Source organism: Mustelus asterias, chromosome 30 (genome assembly GCF_964213995.1).
Source record: "Mustelus asterias chromosome 30, sMusAst1.hap1.1, whole genome shotgun sequence".
Taxonomy (NCBI): Eukaryota; Metazoa; Chordata; class Chondrichthyes; order Carcharhiniformes; family Triakidae; genus Mustelus; species Mustelus asterias.
In genome coordinates this window covers 14,920,183-14,934,932 of record NC_135830.1, presented here as the reverse complement: position 1 = coordinate 14,934,932, position 14,750 = coordinate 14,920,183, and the positions used below count along the sequence as shown (strand labels likewise).

The 14,750-nt window shown below is 45.2% G+C and overlaps 2 protein-coding genes across 2 annotated transcripts in view; both read right to left on the bottom strand.

Annotated features, from left to right (window-relative positions):
• The window catches only part of LOC144480817 (uncharacterized), a 1,107,688-nt gene that overhangs the window by 21,432 nt on the left and 1,071,506 nt on the right, over positions 1 to 14,750 (bottom strand). The window lies entirely within an intron of this gene.
• On the bottom strand, positions 7,175 to 13,090 carry LOC144480789 (uncharacterized). The gene is made up of 3 exons (XM_078200388.1): positions 13,007 to 13,090; positions 12,545 to 12,632; positions 7,175 to 9,250 (listed from the first exon to the last, which is right to left on the bottom strand). The coding sequence occupies exon 3, from the start codon at positions 8,915 to 8,917 to the stop codon at positions 7,967 to 7,969; it is 951 nt and encodes a 316-aa protein (XP_078056514.1). The 5' UTR covers positions 8,918 to 9,250; positions 12,545 to 12,632; positions 13,007 to 13,090; the 3' UTR covers positions 7,175 to 7,966.

Here is a 14,750-nt window from a genome sequence, read left to right as displayed (position 1 = left end):
GCACAACATCGTGGGCCGAAGGGCCTGTTCTGTGCTGTACTGTTCTATGTTCTATGTAAGAAATGGGGGAGGGTCAGGTCGAACAAAAGGGAAAGTCACGGATTGGTTAGAGGGCGGGTGAGATTAAATGACAAAAATATCCCGGAGCAAAAGGCAAAGGGAGAGGTAATGGTTGTGGTAAAGAAACAAAGCATTGGTCCACAGTAAGTGTTAATGGCAGAATAAAGGACAGCTCTGTCTGGAAGCAAAAAACATGAAAACAAGATGCAAAGAACAAACAAAGAACAGTACAGCACAGGAAACAGGCCCTTCGGCCCTCCAAGCCTGTGCCGCTCCTTGGTCCAACTAGACCAATCGTTTGTATCCCTCCATTCCCAGGCTGCTCATGTGACTATCCAGGTAAGTCTTAAACGATGTCCGGGTGCCTGCCTCCACCACCCTAATTGGCAGCGCATTCCAGGCCCCCACCACCCTCTGTGTAAAAAAACGTCCCTCTGATGTCTGAGTTATACTTCGCCCCTCTCAGCTTGAGCCCGTGACCCCTCGTGATCGTCACCTCCGACCTGGGAAAAAGCTTCCCACTGTTCACCCTATCTATACCCTTCATAATCTTGTATACCTCTATTAGATCTCCCCTCATTCTCCGTCTTTCCAAGGAGAAGAACCCCAGTCTACCCAATCTCTCCTCATAGCTAAGACCCTCCATACCAGGCAACATCCTGGTAAACCTTCTCTGCACTCTCTCCAATGCCTCCACGTCCTTCTGGTAGTGCGGCGACCAGAACTGGACGCAGTACTCCAAATGTGGTCTAACCAGCGTTCTATACAGCTGCATCATCAGACTCCAGCTTTTATACTCTATACCCCGTCCTATAAAGGCAAGCATACCATATGCCTTCTTCACCACCTTCTCCACCTGTGTTGCCACCTTCAAGGATTTGTGGACTTGCACACCTAGGTCCCTCTGTGTTTCTATACTCCTGATGACTCTGCCATTTATTGTATAACTCCTCCCTACATTATTTCTTCCAAAATGCATCACTTTGCATTTATCCGGATTAAATTCCATCTGCCACCTCTCCGCCCAATTTTCCAGCCTATCTATATCCTGCTGTATTGCCCAACAATGCTCTTCGCTATCCGCAATTCCAGCCATCTTCGTGTCATCCGCAAACTTGCTGATTACACCAGTTACACCTTCTTCCAAATCATTTATATATATCACAAATAGCAGAGGTCCCAGTACAGAGCCCTGCGGAATACCACTGGTCACAGACCTCCAGCCAGAAAAAGACCCTTCGACCACTACCCTCTGTCTCCTATGGCCAAGCCAGTTCTCCACCCATCTAGCCACTTCTCCTTGTATCCCATGAGCCTTAACCTTCTTAACCAACCTGCCATGTGGGACTTTGTCAAATGCCTTACTGAAATCCATATAGACGACATCCACGGCCCTTCCTTCATCAACCGTTTTTGTCACTTCCTCAAAAAACTCCACCAAATTTGTAAGGCACGACCTCCCTCTTACAAAACCATGCTGTCTGTCACTAATGAGATTGTTTCGTTCTAAATGCACATACATCCTGTCTCTAAGAATCCTCTCCAACAACTTCCCTACCACGGACGTCAAGCTCACCGGCCTATAATTTCCTGGGTTATCCCTGCTACCCTTCTTAAACAACGGCACTCGGCAAAAAACAAATCAAAATGGAGGAGAGAGTTCAGGATGTGAAGTTGTTGAATTCAATGTTGAGTCCAGAAGGCTGTAAAGTGCCTCATCGGAAGATATGGGGTTGTTCGTCCAGCTTGTATTGGGCTTCTCCGGAACATTGCAGCAGGCCGAGGACAGAAATGTGAGCGTGAGAGCAAGGTGATGAATTCTAATGGTAAGCAAGCGGAAGGTCAGGGTCATGCTTGTGGGCTGAGCGGAGGTGTTCCACAAAGAGGGCAGGGAACAGGCTACAGATGAATTAAAGAGAAACCATTTGGGTCCAGAACATTGTGAACATTCTTTTACTCTGGTTGTCTTTGATCCTCAAGTCATTTTCTGTTTGTTTTTAACCAAGTTCTGTTTCATTAATAAACTTTCATCAGTAAAGGTGTTTGGTTGTTCTGGACTTTTCCTGATGAGATTGATGCACTTTAGGGAAAGTGGGTGAGAGGGGTTGGCAGGCTCTTTAACAGAATTTGAGTCCCTCCAAGGTAATTGGCAAAGGAGCCAGAGGGGGAGATGGGATTTTATTTTTTTTGACACAGCGAGTTGTTCTGATCTGCCTGAAAGCAGATTCAATAGAATCTTTCCAAAGGGTAAAGACTTGAAAGGGAAGAATTTGCAGGGCTGTGGCGAAAGAACAGAGCAGTTGGATGAATCAGAGAGTACTTTCAAAGAGATAGGGATAGCCCAGGAAATTACCGACCGGTGAGTCTAACCTCAGTGGTTGGTAAGCTGATGGAGACAATCCTGAGGGACAAGATTTATGAGCATTTAGAGAGGTTTAGTATGCTCAAGAAGACTCAGCATGGCTTTGTCAAAGGCAGATCGTGCCTTACGAGCCTGGTGGAGTTCTTCGAAAACGTGACTAAATACATTGACGAAGGGAAAGCGGTAGATGTGGTTTATATGGATTTTAGCAAGGCGTTCGATAAGGTCCCCCATGCAAGACTTCTAGAAAAAGTGAGAGGGCATGGGATCCAAGGGGCTGCTGCCCTGTGGATCCAGAACTGGCTTGCCCAAAGGAGGCAGAGAGTGGGTATGGATGGGTCTTTTTCTAAATGGAGGTCAATCACCAGTGGTGTGACCCAGGGATCTGTTCTGGGACCCTTGCTGTTTGTCATTTTCATAAATGACCTGGATGAGGAAGCGGAGGGATGGGTTGGTAAGTTTGCCGACGACACGAAGGTTGGTGGGGTTGTGGATAGTCTGGAGGGATGTCAGAAGTTACAGAGGGACATAGATAGGATGCAAGATTGGGTGGAGAAGTGGCAGATGGACTTCAACACAGATAAATGCGTAGTGGTCCATTTTGGCAGGTCAAATGGGATGAAGGAGTACAATATAAAGGGAAAGACTCTTCGTACTGTAGAGGATCAGAAGGACCTTGGGGTCCAGGTCCATAGGACACTAAAATCGGCCCCGCAGGTGGAGGAGGCCAAGGTTAAGAAGGCGTATGGTGTGCTGGCCTTTATCAATCGAGAGATTGAGTTTAGGAGTCCGGGGATAATGATGCAGCTATATAAGACCCTCGTCAGACCCCACTTGGAGTACTGTGCTCAGTTCTGGTCGCCTCATTACAGGAAGGATGTGGAAAAGATTGAAAGGGTGCAGAGGAGATTTACAAGGATGTTGCCTGAATTGAGTGGCATACCTTATGAGGATAGGCTGAGGGAGCTCGGTCTTTTCTCCTTGGAGAGACGTAGGATGGGAGGAGACCTAATAGAGGTATATAAGATGTTGAGAGGCATAGATCGGGTGGACTTTCACAGGCTTTTTCCCAGGGTGGAAATGTCTGCTACGATAGGACACAGCTTTAAGGTGCTGGGGGTAGGTATAGGGGAAATGTTAGGGGGAAGTTTTTCACACAGAGGGTGGTGGGCGAGTGGAATCGGCTGCCGTCAATGGTGGTGGAGGCAAACTCAATGGGGTCTTTTAAGAGACTCCTTGATGAGTACATGGGACTTAATAGGATGGAGGGTTATAGGTCGGCCTAAAAGGTAGGGATATGTTCGGCACAATTTGTGGGGCCGAAGGGCCTGTTTTGTGCTGTAGTTTTTCTATGTTTCTATGAGATAGCAGGGGCATGCTGGGCTGAATGGTCTCCACCTGCAGCCTGTGAATCTCAGCCTCCTGCTTTTGTGCAGGTTAAAAGGGACAGATTTCAGTGCAGCCTCTTCCCTGTATGTATTTAAAGAGATGGGTTTCTCTTTAGCTCTGAGTGACCGATATAACAATTGGTTGGAGGCCCATTTCCCACTCAGTCCTCCAGCACCTTCCCAGTCTCTCTATTAGTGCGACGCCCAAGGCAGTTTCCCAACTGGGGCGCAGGCCCCGTTATTCTCAGCTAAATTCAGCCCTCAGCTCCGTCACCTGGCTGTCATTGACACGAGCAATAGAGAGACAGAAAGGAGCAGCAGGCGCAAATGGGAAGTTGAAACTTGTGGCTTTAAATGAACTGCTTGGATTTCTGTGACGATCAATAATTTTGAAAAACTGAATTCTAAATCCAGTGAACAAATTAAAGAATCACATGACAAAACTTAAATTTTTCTGACTTTTAGTCGAACAAACTGGAAGCAACAATGATTAAACACTTTTTGTAGGGAACATAGTCCTCAAACTGTCAAATTGAATTTATCCTTTTACTCTGAACACAATCAAATATCCCACTCAACGGTTATATTTTACTCTGTCTTGGACACCCAATTATTCAAAACCAGTCCAAAGTGATTCTTCACTCCCCGAGGGTTTATTTCTACAGTTTTCCTTTTCCAGACTGGCAACCTTTAATCCCAGAACTGTCTTTCACAGTGATGGTTCCCCAGGGCATTTTCCCAATAACAAAAGCAAGGCGAATCTTCCAGCCTTGTTTCACAATTGTCAGGAATTTGTGACCAACATTGAATATAGGAGCAGAACTAGGCCATTCGGCCCTTTGAGTCTGCTCCACGACTTATTTGGATTATGGCTGATCTATTTGTCTTGCATTCCACATTCTCGTTCTACACCCGATACTTTTGAATCTCTTATCCAACAAGAATTGGTACAAAGGCAAAATTCTGCTGTTGCTGGAATCTGAAACAAAAACAGAAAATGCTGGACAATCTCAGCAAGTCTGACAGCATCTGTAAAGAGAGAATAGAGACAACATTTTGAGTCAGGATGAATCTTTGTCAGAGCTGAAGACAAGGAAAATCGGACAAAATTTATCCTGCGAGGGTCAAGAATTGGGAAGCAATCCATTAAACCTCCTCTGAACCACTTTCAATGCATTTGTATCATTTCTTGAATAGGAGACAAAGCTGCACCCAGTTTTCAAGATGCAGTTTCAGCAACGACCTGCATAACTGAAGCAGAACATCTTTACTTCTATGTTCAATTTCTCTCGTAATAATGGATAGCATTCCATTTGTAAGAAGTTTAATTTATTTGTACTAAGATTTATGGGGGTTTTCTTGTTTACAATAACCTCCCCAATTGTAAATCACACCAGGTTCCAGTGTCTTAACCATATGGCAAGAAAGAACACTTTAAATGGTGAATTCAGAAAGTTAATTAACCATTAAAAATGTAACAAGTCAGAACGATAAAAGGTAAAGTATCGATTAACAGTTAATAGAGAAAGCTTAACTTTAACAATTGAACAGATGTCTCTCCATCCCTCTCAGACCAGGACATGAAGTGACCGCTCCAAAAACATGGATAACTTGTAAAACCAACGGCTCTCAACACCTCTCCGTAAACATATCTCCCTCCACCTCTCTCTACCAAATTGGCTTCTCAAGACCACTTTTTTATACTTTAAAAATGTCAAAAGCCCACCTTAGCCAATTCCCATAAATCTTCAATTATAAACTAAAATAGACATGAGTTTTCAGATGATTTGAAAAGAAATGAACTGTCTGCTGAAAGGGTTAACTTTTCTACAGAACCTGAAGGGATGGGGAGTGAGCAGAAAAAAATTGGCCCACAATAATACCACTTTACACAAGTATAAAAATCAAAACAAACTCGATTGTAAACTTCAGCTCTTAATTTTTTTGTTATATTCCAGAACCTATTTACTTTAATTTGATCAGTTTTTGTTAGGGATGGACAACTTCTGTTCTTTACAAACTGGTTCACTCATTTTGTTGATTCTACATGGGCTTGAGAGTCAGAAGCCAGACTTTATCATCCTTATCCTTTTTCCCCTTTTGCCACCACTCCCACTGTTTTGCGGGAGGGTCGTGGGGATTCCAATCAGAACTAATCATTTTATCATAAAAGTTAAATACTGCGGATGCTGGAATCTGAAACAACAACAGAAAATGCTGGAAAATGTCAGCAGGTCTGACAGATCTGTGGAGAGAGAATAGAGCCAATGTTTCAAATATGGATGACCCTTCATAAGAACTGTTATGAAATGTCTTCCAGACTCGAAACGTTGGCTCTATTCTCTAATAATTTTATCAATAAGTTTCTTGTTCTTAGTTCCAAATGGCAGGTAAGAGACCTGTCCGGTCCCCACTCAAGCTCTGATTTTTCACTGGCCATGCTTGGGTCGGATTGCAACCATTAGAATCCACTCTCAGACGTCTGCGTTTCAGTCCAGTGCTACTTGGAGTATGCTGGCACTTCACTGAATATTGGATCACAAGTCCCTCACAGTTCTTATCACAAATTTGGGATATAATAATTTAAACAATGCCTGAGAACGCTTTTTAACTTCTTAACCAACTATCTCCCACTGTTTGTTGATTGGTCAGACCTCCTCTTCACAGATTCAGGAATCTCAGCCGCTGAACACCAGCCGGTCCTGGAATAAGTTTAATTCGAACTCATTCTGAGTAAATATTCTCACCAGGTCCTCTGTCAGGACCCTGCTAAGCAGCTTTAATGGTTCATGATTGCAGAAACTGAGCAGTCACAGGAATGTGGTCAAGATAGTCCAGTCCCGTAATGCCTCACATTCAATCTGCAGTCCTTCAATTATAACAGAATATGTGGCTGTATGCAGCTGCCTCGGCCATGGTCAACCCCAACACTGCCTTCTTGAACTGCTGCAATGCCTGAGGCATAAGTACACTGTAAGAAGTCTCACAACACCAAGTTAAAGTCCAACAGGTTTATTTGGTAGCAAACGCCACTAGCTTTCGGAGCGCTGCTCCTTCGTCAGGTGAGTGGGAGTTCTGATCATAAAAAATCCTGTTTTGTGAACAGAACTCCCACTCACCTGACGAAGGAGCAGCGCTCCGAAAGCTAGTGGCGTTTGCTACCAAATAAACCTGTTGGACTTTAACTTGATGTTGTGAGACTTCTTATGATGCTTATCCCAGTCCAACGCCGGCACCTCCACATTGTGTAAGTACATCCGCAGTGATATTAGGGAAAGATTTCCAGCTACACATTCCAGACTTTCCCTAGACTGTAGGTGGATACCAGATTGATATATTCCATTCAACCACACCCAAGGTGAGTTATTCCAATTCCTTTATTATCCAGGACAATATATTCACAATATCTTTAAAACAGAAATTAAACATTCCTAATTGATTTCAGGTATTAACATATTCTGTTAGTTTGTTCTTTATTGTCGATGTCAGGCTGGGGTTGTTCCCCTTGGAGCAAAGGACAAGATTCTGACAGGTTTCGATAAGGTGGACAAAGAAAAACTGTTCCCATTAGCTGATGGGAGAAGGAGAGGGGGTCACAGATATAAAGTTTCGGGTCAGACATGTAGGAGGGGATGTGAGGAAGAATATTCTGATGCAGCGAATGGTAATGACCTGGAACCCGCTGCCTACGAGGGTGGAGGAAGTGGAGACAATAAACAATTACAAAGGAAATTGGATGGACATTTGGGGGGTTTCAAACAGAAATGCTGACTAAATATCTCTGAACTTCCTCACACTCTGTCACTCTGTGATCTTTGTGAAATTTAAAACAAGGTATTCGCAACAAGACTCAAAGAGCATCAGCCTACTGGAGGCCAAGTTGTGAGACTGGTCAGTCCAGCAGAAAGAAACCCTCCGACCCTCCCCATTGACCAACTGTGAGAATGAACAAAATGCAGTCCTGGATGTAATTGAGAGCAGAAACAATAACAGCAGAATCCAACCCCTGGAATCACTCGTGAACTTGTTGGTGTCTCAGCAGGTGGGATGAAACACTGAATCCCTTCCCACACTCAGAGCAGGTGAATGGCCTCTCCCCAGTGTGAACTCGCTGGTGTCTCTGCAGGCTGGACAACTGAGTGAATCCATTCCCACACTAAGAGCAGGTGAATGACCTCTCCCCAGTGTGAATGCGCTGGTGTCTCCGCAGGCTGGATAACTGACTGAACCCCTTCCCACACTGAGAGCAGGTGAATGGCCTCTCCCCAGTGTGAATGCGCTGGTGTCGCTGCAGGTCAGATAATTGATGGAACCCGTTCCCACACTGAGAGCAGGTGAACGGTCTCTCCCCAGTGTGAACTCGCTGGTGTCTCCGCAGGGCGGATAAATCAATGAATCCCTTCCCACACTGAGAGCAGGTGAACGGTCTCTCCCCAGTGTGAACTCGCTGGTGTGTCTGCAGGGTGGATAACCGAGTGAATCCCTCCCCACACTGAGAGCAGGTGAATGGCCTCTCCCCAGTGTGAACTCGCTGGTGTCTCCGCAGGGTGGATAAATCAATGAATCCTTTCCCACACTGAGAGCAGGTGAACGGTCTCTCCCCAGTATGAACTCGCTGGTGTATCCGCAGGCTGGATGACCGAGTGAATCCCTTCCCACACTGACAGCAGGTGAACGGCCTCTCCCCAGTGTGAACTCGCTGGTGTGTCTGCAGGGTGGATAAATCAGTGAATCCCTTCCCACACTGAGGGCAGGTGAATGGCCTCTCCCCAGTGTGAACTCGCTGGTGTCTCTGCAGGTTGGATAACCGAGTGAATCCCGTCTCACACTGAGAGCAGGTGAACGGTCTCTCCCCAGTATGAACTCGCTGGTGTCTCTGCAGGCTGGATAACTGAGTGAATCCCTTCCCACACTGAGAGCAGGTGAAGGGCCCCTCCCCAGTGTGAATTCGCTGGTGTGTCTGCAGGTGGGATGGTTGACTGAATCCCTTCCCACACTGAGAGCAAGTAAATGGCCTCTCCCCCGTGTGGCTGCGCCAATGAGCTTCCAGCTCAGATGGGTATTTGTATCTCTTCCCACAGTCCCCACATTTCCATGGTTTCTCCATGGTGCAGGTGTCCTTGCCTCTCTCTTCAGCTGAAGACTCGTCCACACACAGAACAGTCCCCCCACCCCTCCCCCCCACTGTGAATGGTGTGATATTTATTCAGGCTGTGTAACTGGTTCAAGCTCAGTGCACTGGAACACACTCACTCCAGTGTAGCAATGTGTTGGCTCTTTTCCAGTCACACTGATGTTTGAAATCTTTTCAAGTCATCAGACCGGACAACCATTTCTCCTCGATTCAAAGGCCGATGATGTTCAGGTCCCAAGGAATATGACTCTGTCAGATCTAGATGTGGCGTTTGAGATTTCGGCCTGTGATTCCTCTTTCAGTATCCTGTAAAACAAGTTTACAGAGGTCATCAGTGTCAGTGCAGGATAGAAATTCAGAACAGACAATTCTAGTTTCTATGGAACATTCTTTCCTCTCTCCAGACTCAAAACATTGGCTCTTTTCTCTCTCTATCTGGGGGATAGCGTGGGAAATGATGCTGCGGTAGATCAGCCAATTCTCAATGAATGGTTGAGGCAGTTCGATGGGCTGAATGGCCAACTGCAGCTCCTGTTTCTTATGATTTGTGTGTGGTGGACAGGAAGCAGTGAGCATGGATCTGTCAATCAGCCTCAATCAGCACCTTCAGGAGAATTGGGAGGGTGAATATTAGATACAGCAGAGTGAGAATGGAGGGAGAGTGTGTGGGATGGAGATTTACAGCTTTTGGGGAATGAGAGAGGAAAGAATGTTCATTAGAATCATAGAATTCCTACATCTTATCAACCATTCCTGAGCCTTCACAATGAATCTCTCTTCTCAAGACACTCTTATCTCTGACTTGTCTGTGCTGCTCGCAGTCTCACAAAGCAGCTGCCTGTGTGTTGATACAAGGGGCCCTGCGAGGCAAGTTTAATGCTCCATGACTGTGTCTTTAATGACTGAATAACTATAGGAATATGGTCAAGTCAGCTAAATCACATGATGCTTTATGTTTTGGTTAGTAACTGCCCATTTTGTTAACATAGCACATTTGGATATATAAATACAGATAAAAGCAAAATGTTGCGGATGCTGGAATCTGAAACAAAAACAGAAAATGCTGGAAAATGTCAGTAGGTCTGACAGCATCTGTGGAGAGAGAATGGAGCCAACATTTAAAGTCTGGATGACCCTTCATCAGAGCTCTAACAAAGGGTCATCCAGACTTGAGATGTTAGTCTATTCTCTCTCTATAAATATATATAGGACAGCTGCCTCAGCCTTGGCCCACTCTAACACATGCACGAAGCAGTGCTGACTATGTGGAAATGCTCAGATTAAAGTTTCCTGCCTTCTCTTTAACAGTGAGTGAAAATGTTTATCGGCTTGCAGACCTTCAAAGGAGTCAGTGTCTGCTATTTCAGCATGAACAGGCTAATCTTCACCTACGTAGGCCCCAGAACATTCTGCTTTTTGGCCTTCACCAGAGGGTGAGCAAGGCCAGATTTCTCCATAACAAATACCAAAGGCGAGATATGGGGATATGCTATGCAAATAAAAGATTAGCAGAAGTCAATTTTTCATTGAATGCGAAAGGGTGAGAAGCGAGGATTTAATTGGCAAATATGTCCGTCAATGAAGGATTAGAAACATTCCTGGTTTCTGATTTGCTGTAATTGACTATTATTGCCAAGTTATTTTTCTGTAACATCAGAACCACTTGCGGGACAGCTGCACAGGGTTTCTCCTTGTGCACAAGTCATTAAAGGCCCCACATTGGATTGTGCGTGGTGTCCAGTGCTGTTTGTACTCAAGTCGACTAAGAATGCCTAAAGTTGCTGGCACCCAGGATCTCTGACAACTATCCCTAACCGGATCTTGACTATCCAAAGGTTGGCCAGAATCCTCTCCAGTAACTTACCCACCACTGTTGTCAGGCTCATCGGCCTGTAATTACCAGGCTTCTCTTTGCTGCCCTTCTTCAACAATGGAACAACATTAGCCACACTCTAGTCTTCCAGAACTTTGCCAGTGGAAAGGGATGAAGCAAATACCTCTGCAAGGGCGTCTGCAATTTCATCCCCAAGTTCCCACAAGATCCAAGGATGCACTTGATTTGATTTATTATTGTCACATGTATTAGTATACAGTGAAAAGAATTGTTTCTTGCACACTATCAAGACAAAGCATACAGTTCATAGAGAAGGAAAGGAGAGGGTGCAGGATGTAGTGTTATAGTCATAGCTCAGGTGGACAGAAAGATCAACTTAGTGCGAGGTAGGTCCATTCAAAAGTCTGACGGCAACAGGGAAGAAGCTGTTCTTGAGTTGGTTGGTACGTGAGCTCAGACTTCTGTTTCATTTCCCCAATGGAAAAAGGTGGAAGTGTGAATGTCCGGGGTGTGCGGGTTGATTATGCTGGCTGCTTTTCCGAGGCAGCCGGATGTGTACACAGAGTCAATGGATGGGAGGCAGGTTTGCGCAATGGACTGGGCTTCATTCACAATCCTTTGAGAAATCCGTTGTTGAGAAAAGCATGGATGTTAGGGAACTTGGGTAAATGAATAGTGATGTCTTGAGGAGTGCACATGTAACCAGAGAAGGAGGTGCTGGAAGTCGTAAAGTGCATCAAGGGAGATAAATCCCTGGGACCTGATGAAGTGTATCCCAGGACATTATGGGATGCTAGGGTGGAAATTGTGGGTCCCCTAGCAGAGATATTTGAATCATCGATAGTCACAGGTGAGGTGCCTGAAGATTGTAGGGTGGCAAATGTTGTGCCTTTGTTTAAGAAGGGCTGCAGGGAAAAGCCTGGGAACTACAGGCCAGTGGGTGAGCCTCACATCTGTAGTGGCTAAGTTGCTCGAAGGTATTTTGAGAGACAGGATCTACAGGCATTTAGAGACGCAAGGACTGATTAGGGACAGCATGGCTTTGTGAGTGGAAAATCATGTCTCACAAATTTGATTGAGTTTTTTAGAACATAGAGTTTCAGGTCATTACCATTCGCTGCATCAGAATATTAGTATTGTTTCTGAAAATTTCATGCATTCCCTCTTGACTTGACCGGACAGCCTCATCTATTCATTACCAACTTGAGTTTCGCTAAATCCCTGTCTCAGCTGAGGTTTCTAGGACTTTCATTCATTCCTTTATTTTCTTTAGACTTGACTGTCAGCGTCCCTCATTTAACCCATGAAAAACTTTGGTGTATATAAACCCCTGTCCTCTGCATCAAGTCCCACACACTCACCTATCACCATGTCCTCACCATGGGGCTGCAGTGGTTAGCATTGCTGCCTCACAGTGGGTTCAATTCATGGCTTGGGTGACTGTGTGTGTGGAGTCTGCACGTTCTCCCCATGTCTGCATGGGTTTCCTCCCACAGTCAGAAAGGCTTGCTGGTTAGGTGCATTGACCCGAACAAGTGCTGGAGTGTGACAACTAGGGGAATTTTACAGCAACTTGCAGTGTTAATGTAGGCTAAGCCTACTTGTGATACTAATAAATAAACTTTAAAACACTGACCCACACAGGCTCCCGGTTAAACAACTCAATTTAAAACATTGCATCTTTTTTTGCAAATCCTTCCATGACATTATTGTTTCCTATTTCCAGTCACACAGATGTTTGAATCTTTTTCTACGGACACACTTACAATCAGGTTCTGATGAATGGAGTGACTCTGGCAGGTTTTGGTCTGATGTCTGGTTTGAGTTTCCCTTCAAATTTTGTCGTCAAATTTCCTGTAAAAAAAGATCATCACTGTCAGTCAAGAATAGAAATTAAGCGAGAAATATTTCCCTTGGGTTGAGTTTTCTGTGTGTAAATCCTCCCCTTCTAACTCCCTGTAAAAGGAGTTTCCAAAGTCCATCCCTGTCAGTCCAGGATAGAAATTCACAACATTCTCTCCTCCTGCTGACAGGGAGCAGCGCGCATGCGCACTATTGCCCATCGCCCCGAGAAAGATGGCCTCCGTCAACTCGGGGCCTCCAAATCAGGCATCTGCGGTCGCGGCCCCGAATGGTAGGAACGCGGCACTGAACAGTTATTATTCTGGTTTTCCTGTCTCCACTGGGTGCTTATGAAGCCTCTCCACCCACCCCGCCGCCTCCATTACCCTCCAGAGTAAGCCGTTTCCCTGGAAACCCGGAGCCGATATAACCGCCCTGCTGCTACTGCGGCAGCAACATCCACTGCGCATGCGCAAAGTCTATTGAGCGGCTGGATCATATTCTGATTCACTGTGAATGCTGGGTAAGATAGCCACCATTGATGTATGTTATTGCATTAAAAAAAATCATGTTTTGTGATTCAATTACGACTGAAGCCAAAGCACCAAGGTATAAAATGGTGCAGTAGTTAGCACTGCTGCTTCACAGCTCCAGGGTCCCGGGTTCGATTCCCGGCTCGGGTCACTGTCTGTGTGGAGTTTGCACATTCTCCTCGTGTCTGCGTGAGTTTCCTCCGGGTGCTCCAGTTTCCTCCCACAGTCCAAAGATGTGCAGGTTAGCTTGATTGGCCAGGTTAAAAATTGCCCCTTAGAATCCTGGGATGCGTAGGTTGGAGGGATTAGTGGGTAAATATGTGGGGGTAGGGCCTGGGTGGGATTGTGGTCAGTGCAGACTCGATGGGCCGAATGGCCTCCTTCTGCACTGTGGGGTTTCTATGATTTCTATGATGAAAATGAAAATAACTAATATAGCAGCTAGCTCCGTCCTGAGTTTAATTAATGTAAGAAGTCTCACAACACCAGGTTAAAGTCCAACAGGTTTATTTGGTAGCAAATAAACCTGTTGGACTTTAACCTGGTGTTGTGAGACTTCTTACGGTGCTTATCCCAGTCCAACGCCGGCATCTCCACATCTGAGTTTAATTGATAGCAGAACAAACATCTACACCTGAAGATGAACTCCTTGGAGTGTCAGCTGGTGTAACAAGCTGATGATTTACCATCCACCCCCTCTCCACACACACACACACACATACATGGACTTGACAATCAGAATGAACTCATGATTGATCAAATCCTTTGAACTTTTAAATATGTTAACAGAACGGGAAATTGAATAAATCCATTTGCACACATAACATATCTGAATGGTCTCTTTCTGGTGTGGCTGTGCTGCTGTAAATAGGATAACTGACCACTTACATTCCAGAACTGACTGGGTCAGCATTGCCCTATTTCCAAGACCAACATTGAGGGGCGGCACAGTGGTTAGCACTGCTGTCTCACAGTGCCTGGGACCTGGGTTCTATTCCCAGCTTGGGTCACGATCTGTGTGGAGTTTGCACGTTCTCCCTGTGTCTGCGTGGGTGTCCTCTGGGTGCTCTGGTTTCCTCCCACAGTCCAAAGATATGCGGGTTAAGTGGATTGGCCATGCTAAAAATTGTCAAGGGGACTAGCTAGGGTTAATGCATGGGGATATGGGGATAGGGCGTGGGTGGGATTGTGGTCGGTCCAGACTCGATGGGCTGAATGGCCTTCTTCTGCACTGTAGGATTTTATGTTCCTTGAAAAGGTACAAAATCGACTGCATGACTGCAAATAGTTTTATTTCCAAAACTGTATGAGAATTCCCACCTGACTCTTCATGTTATTGAGTCAAAGAAACTTTGTTAATTTAAAAAATGACCATGAATACTGCAGAGGCTTCTGCAACTCTTCCGATGTTGTTTTTTGTTAACTCAGATTTTTCATAAAGAGCAATCATTTGAAAGGAGAAATAATGCATGTTTTTATGAAGGGGAATGATATTAGGACTAATTGTACAACTGTTTGAAAATAAGCTAGCACAGACATGATGTGTCTGTGGGTAGAGATGTGTATTGTCTCCAGACAGGACAGCCACATCTCTTTA

Coding starts and splice junctions, on each gene's coding strand:
- LOC144480789 (XM_078200388.1), bottom strand. CDS start 8,917: ATGGAGAAACCATGGAAATGTGGGGACTGTGGGAAGAGATACAAATAC.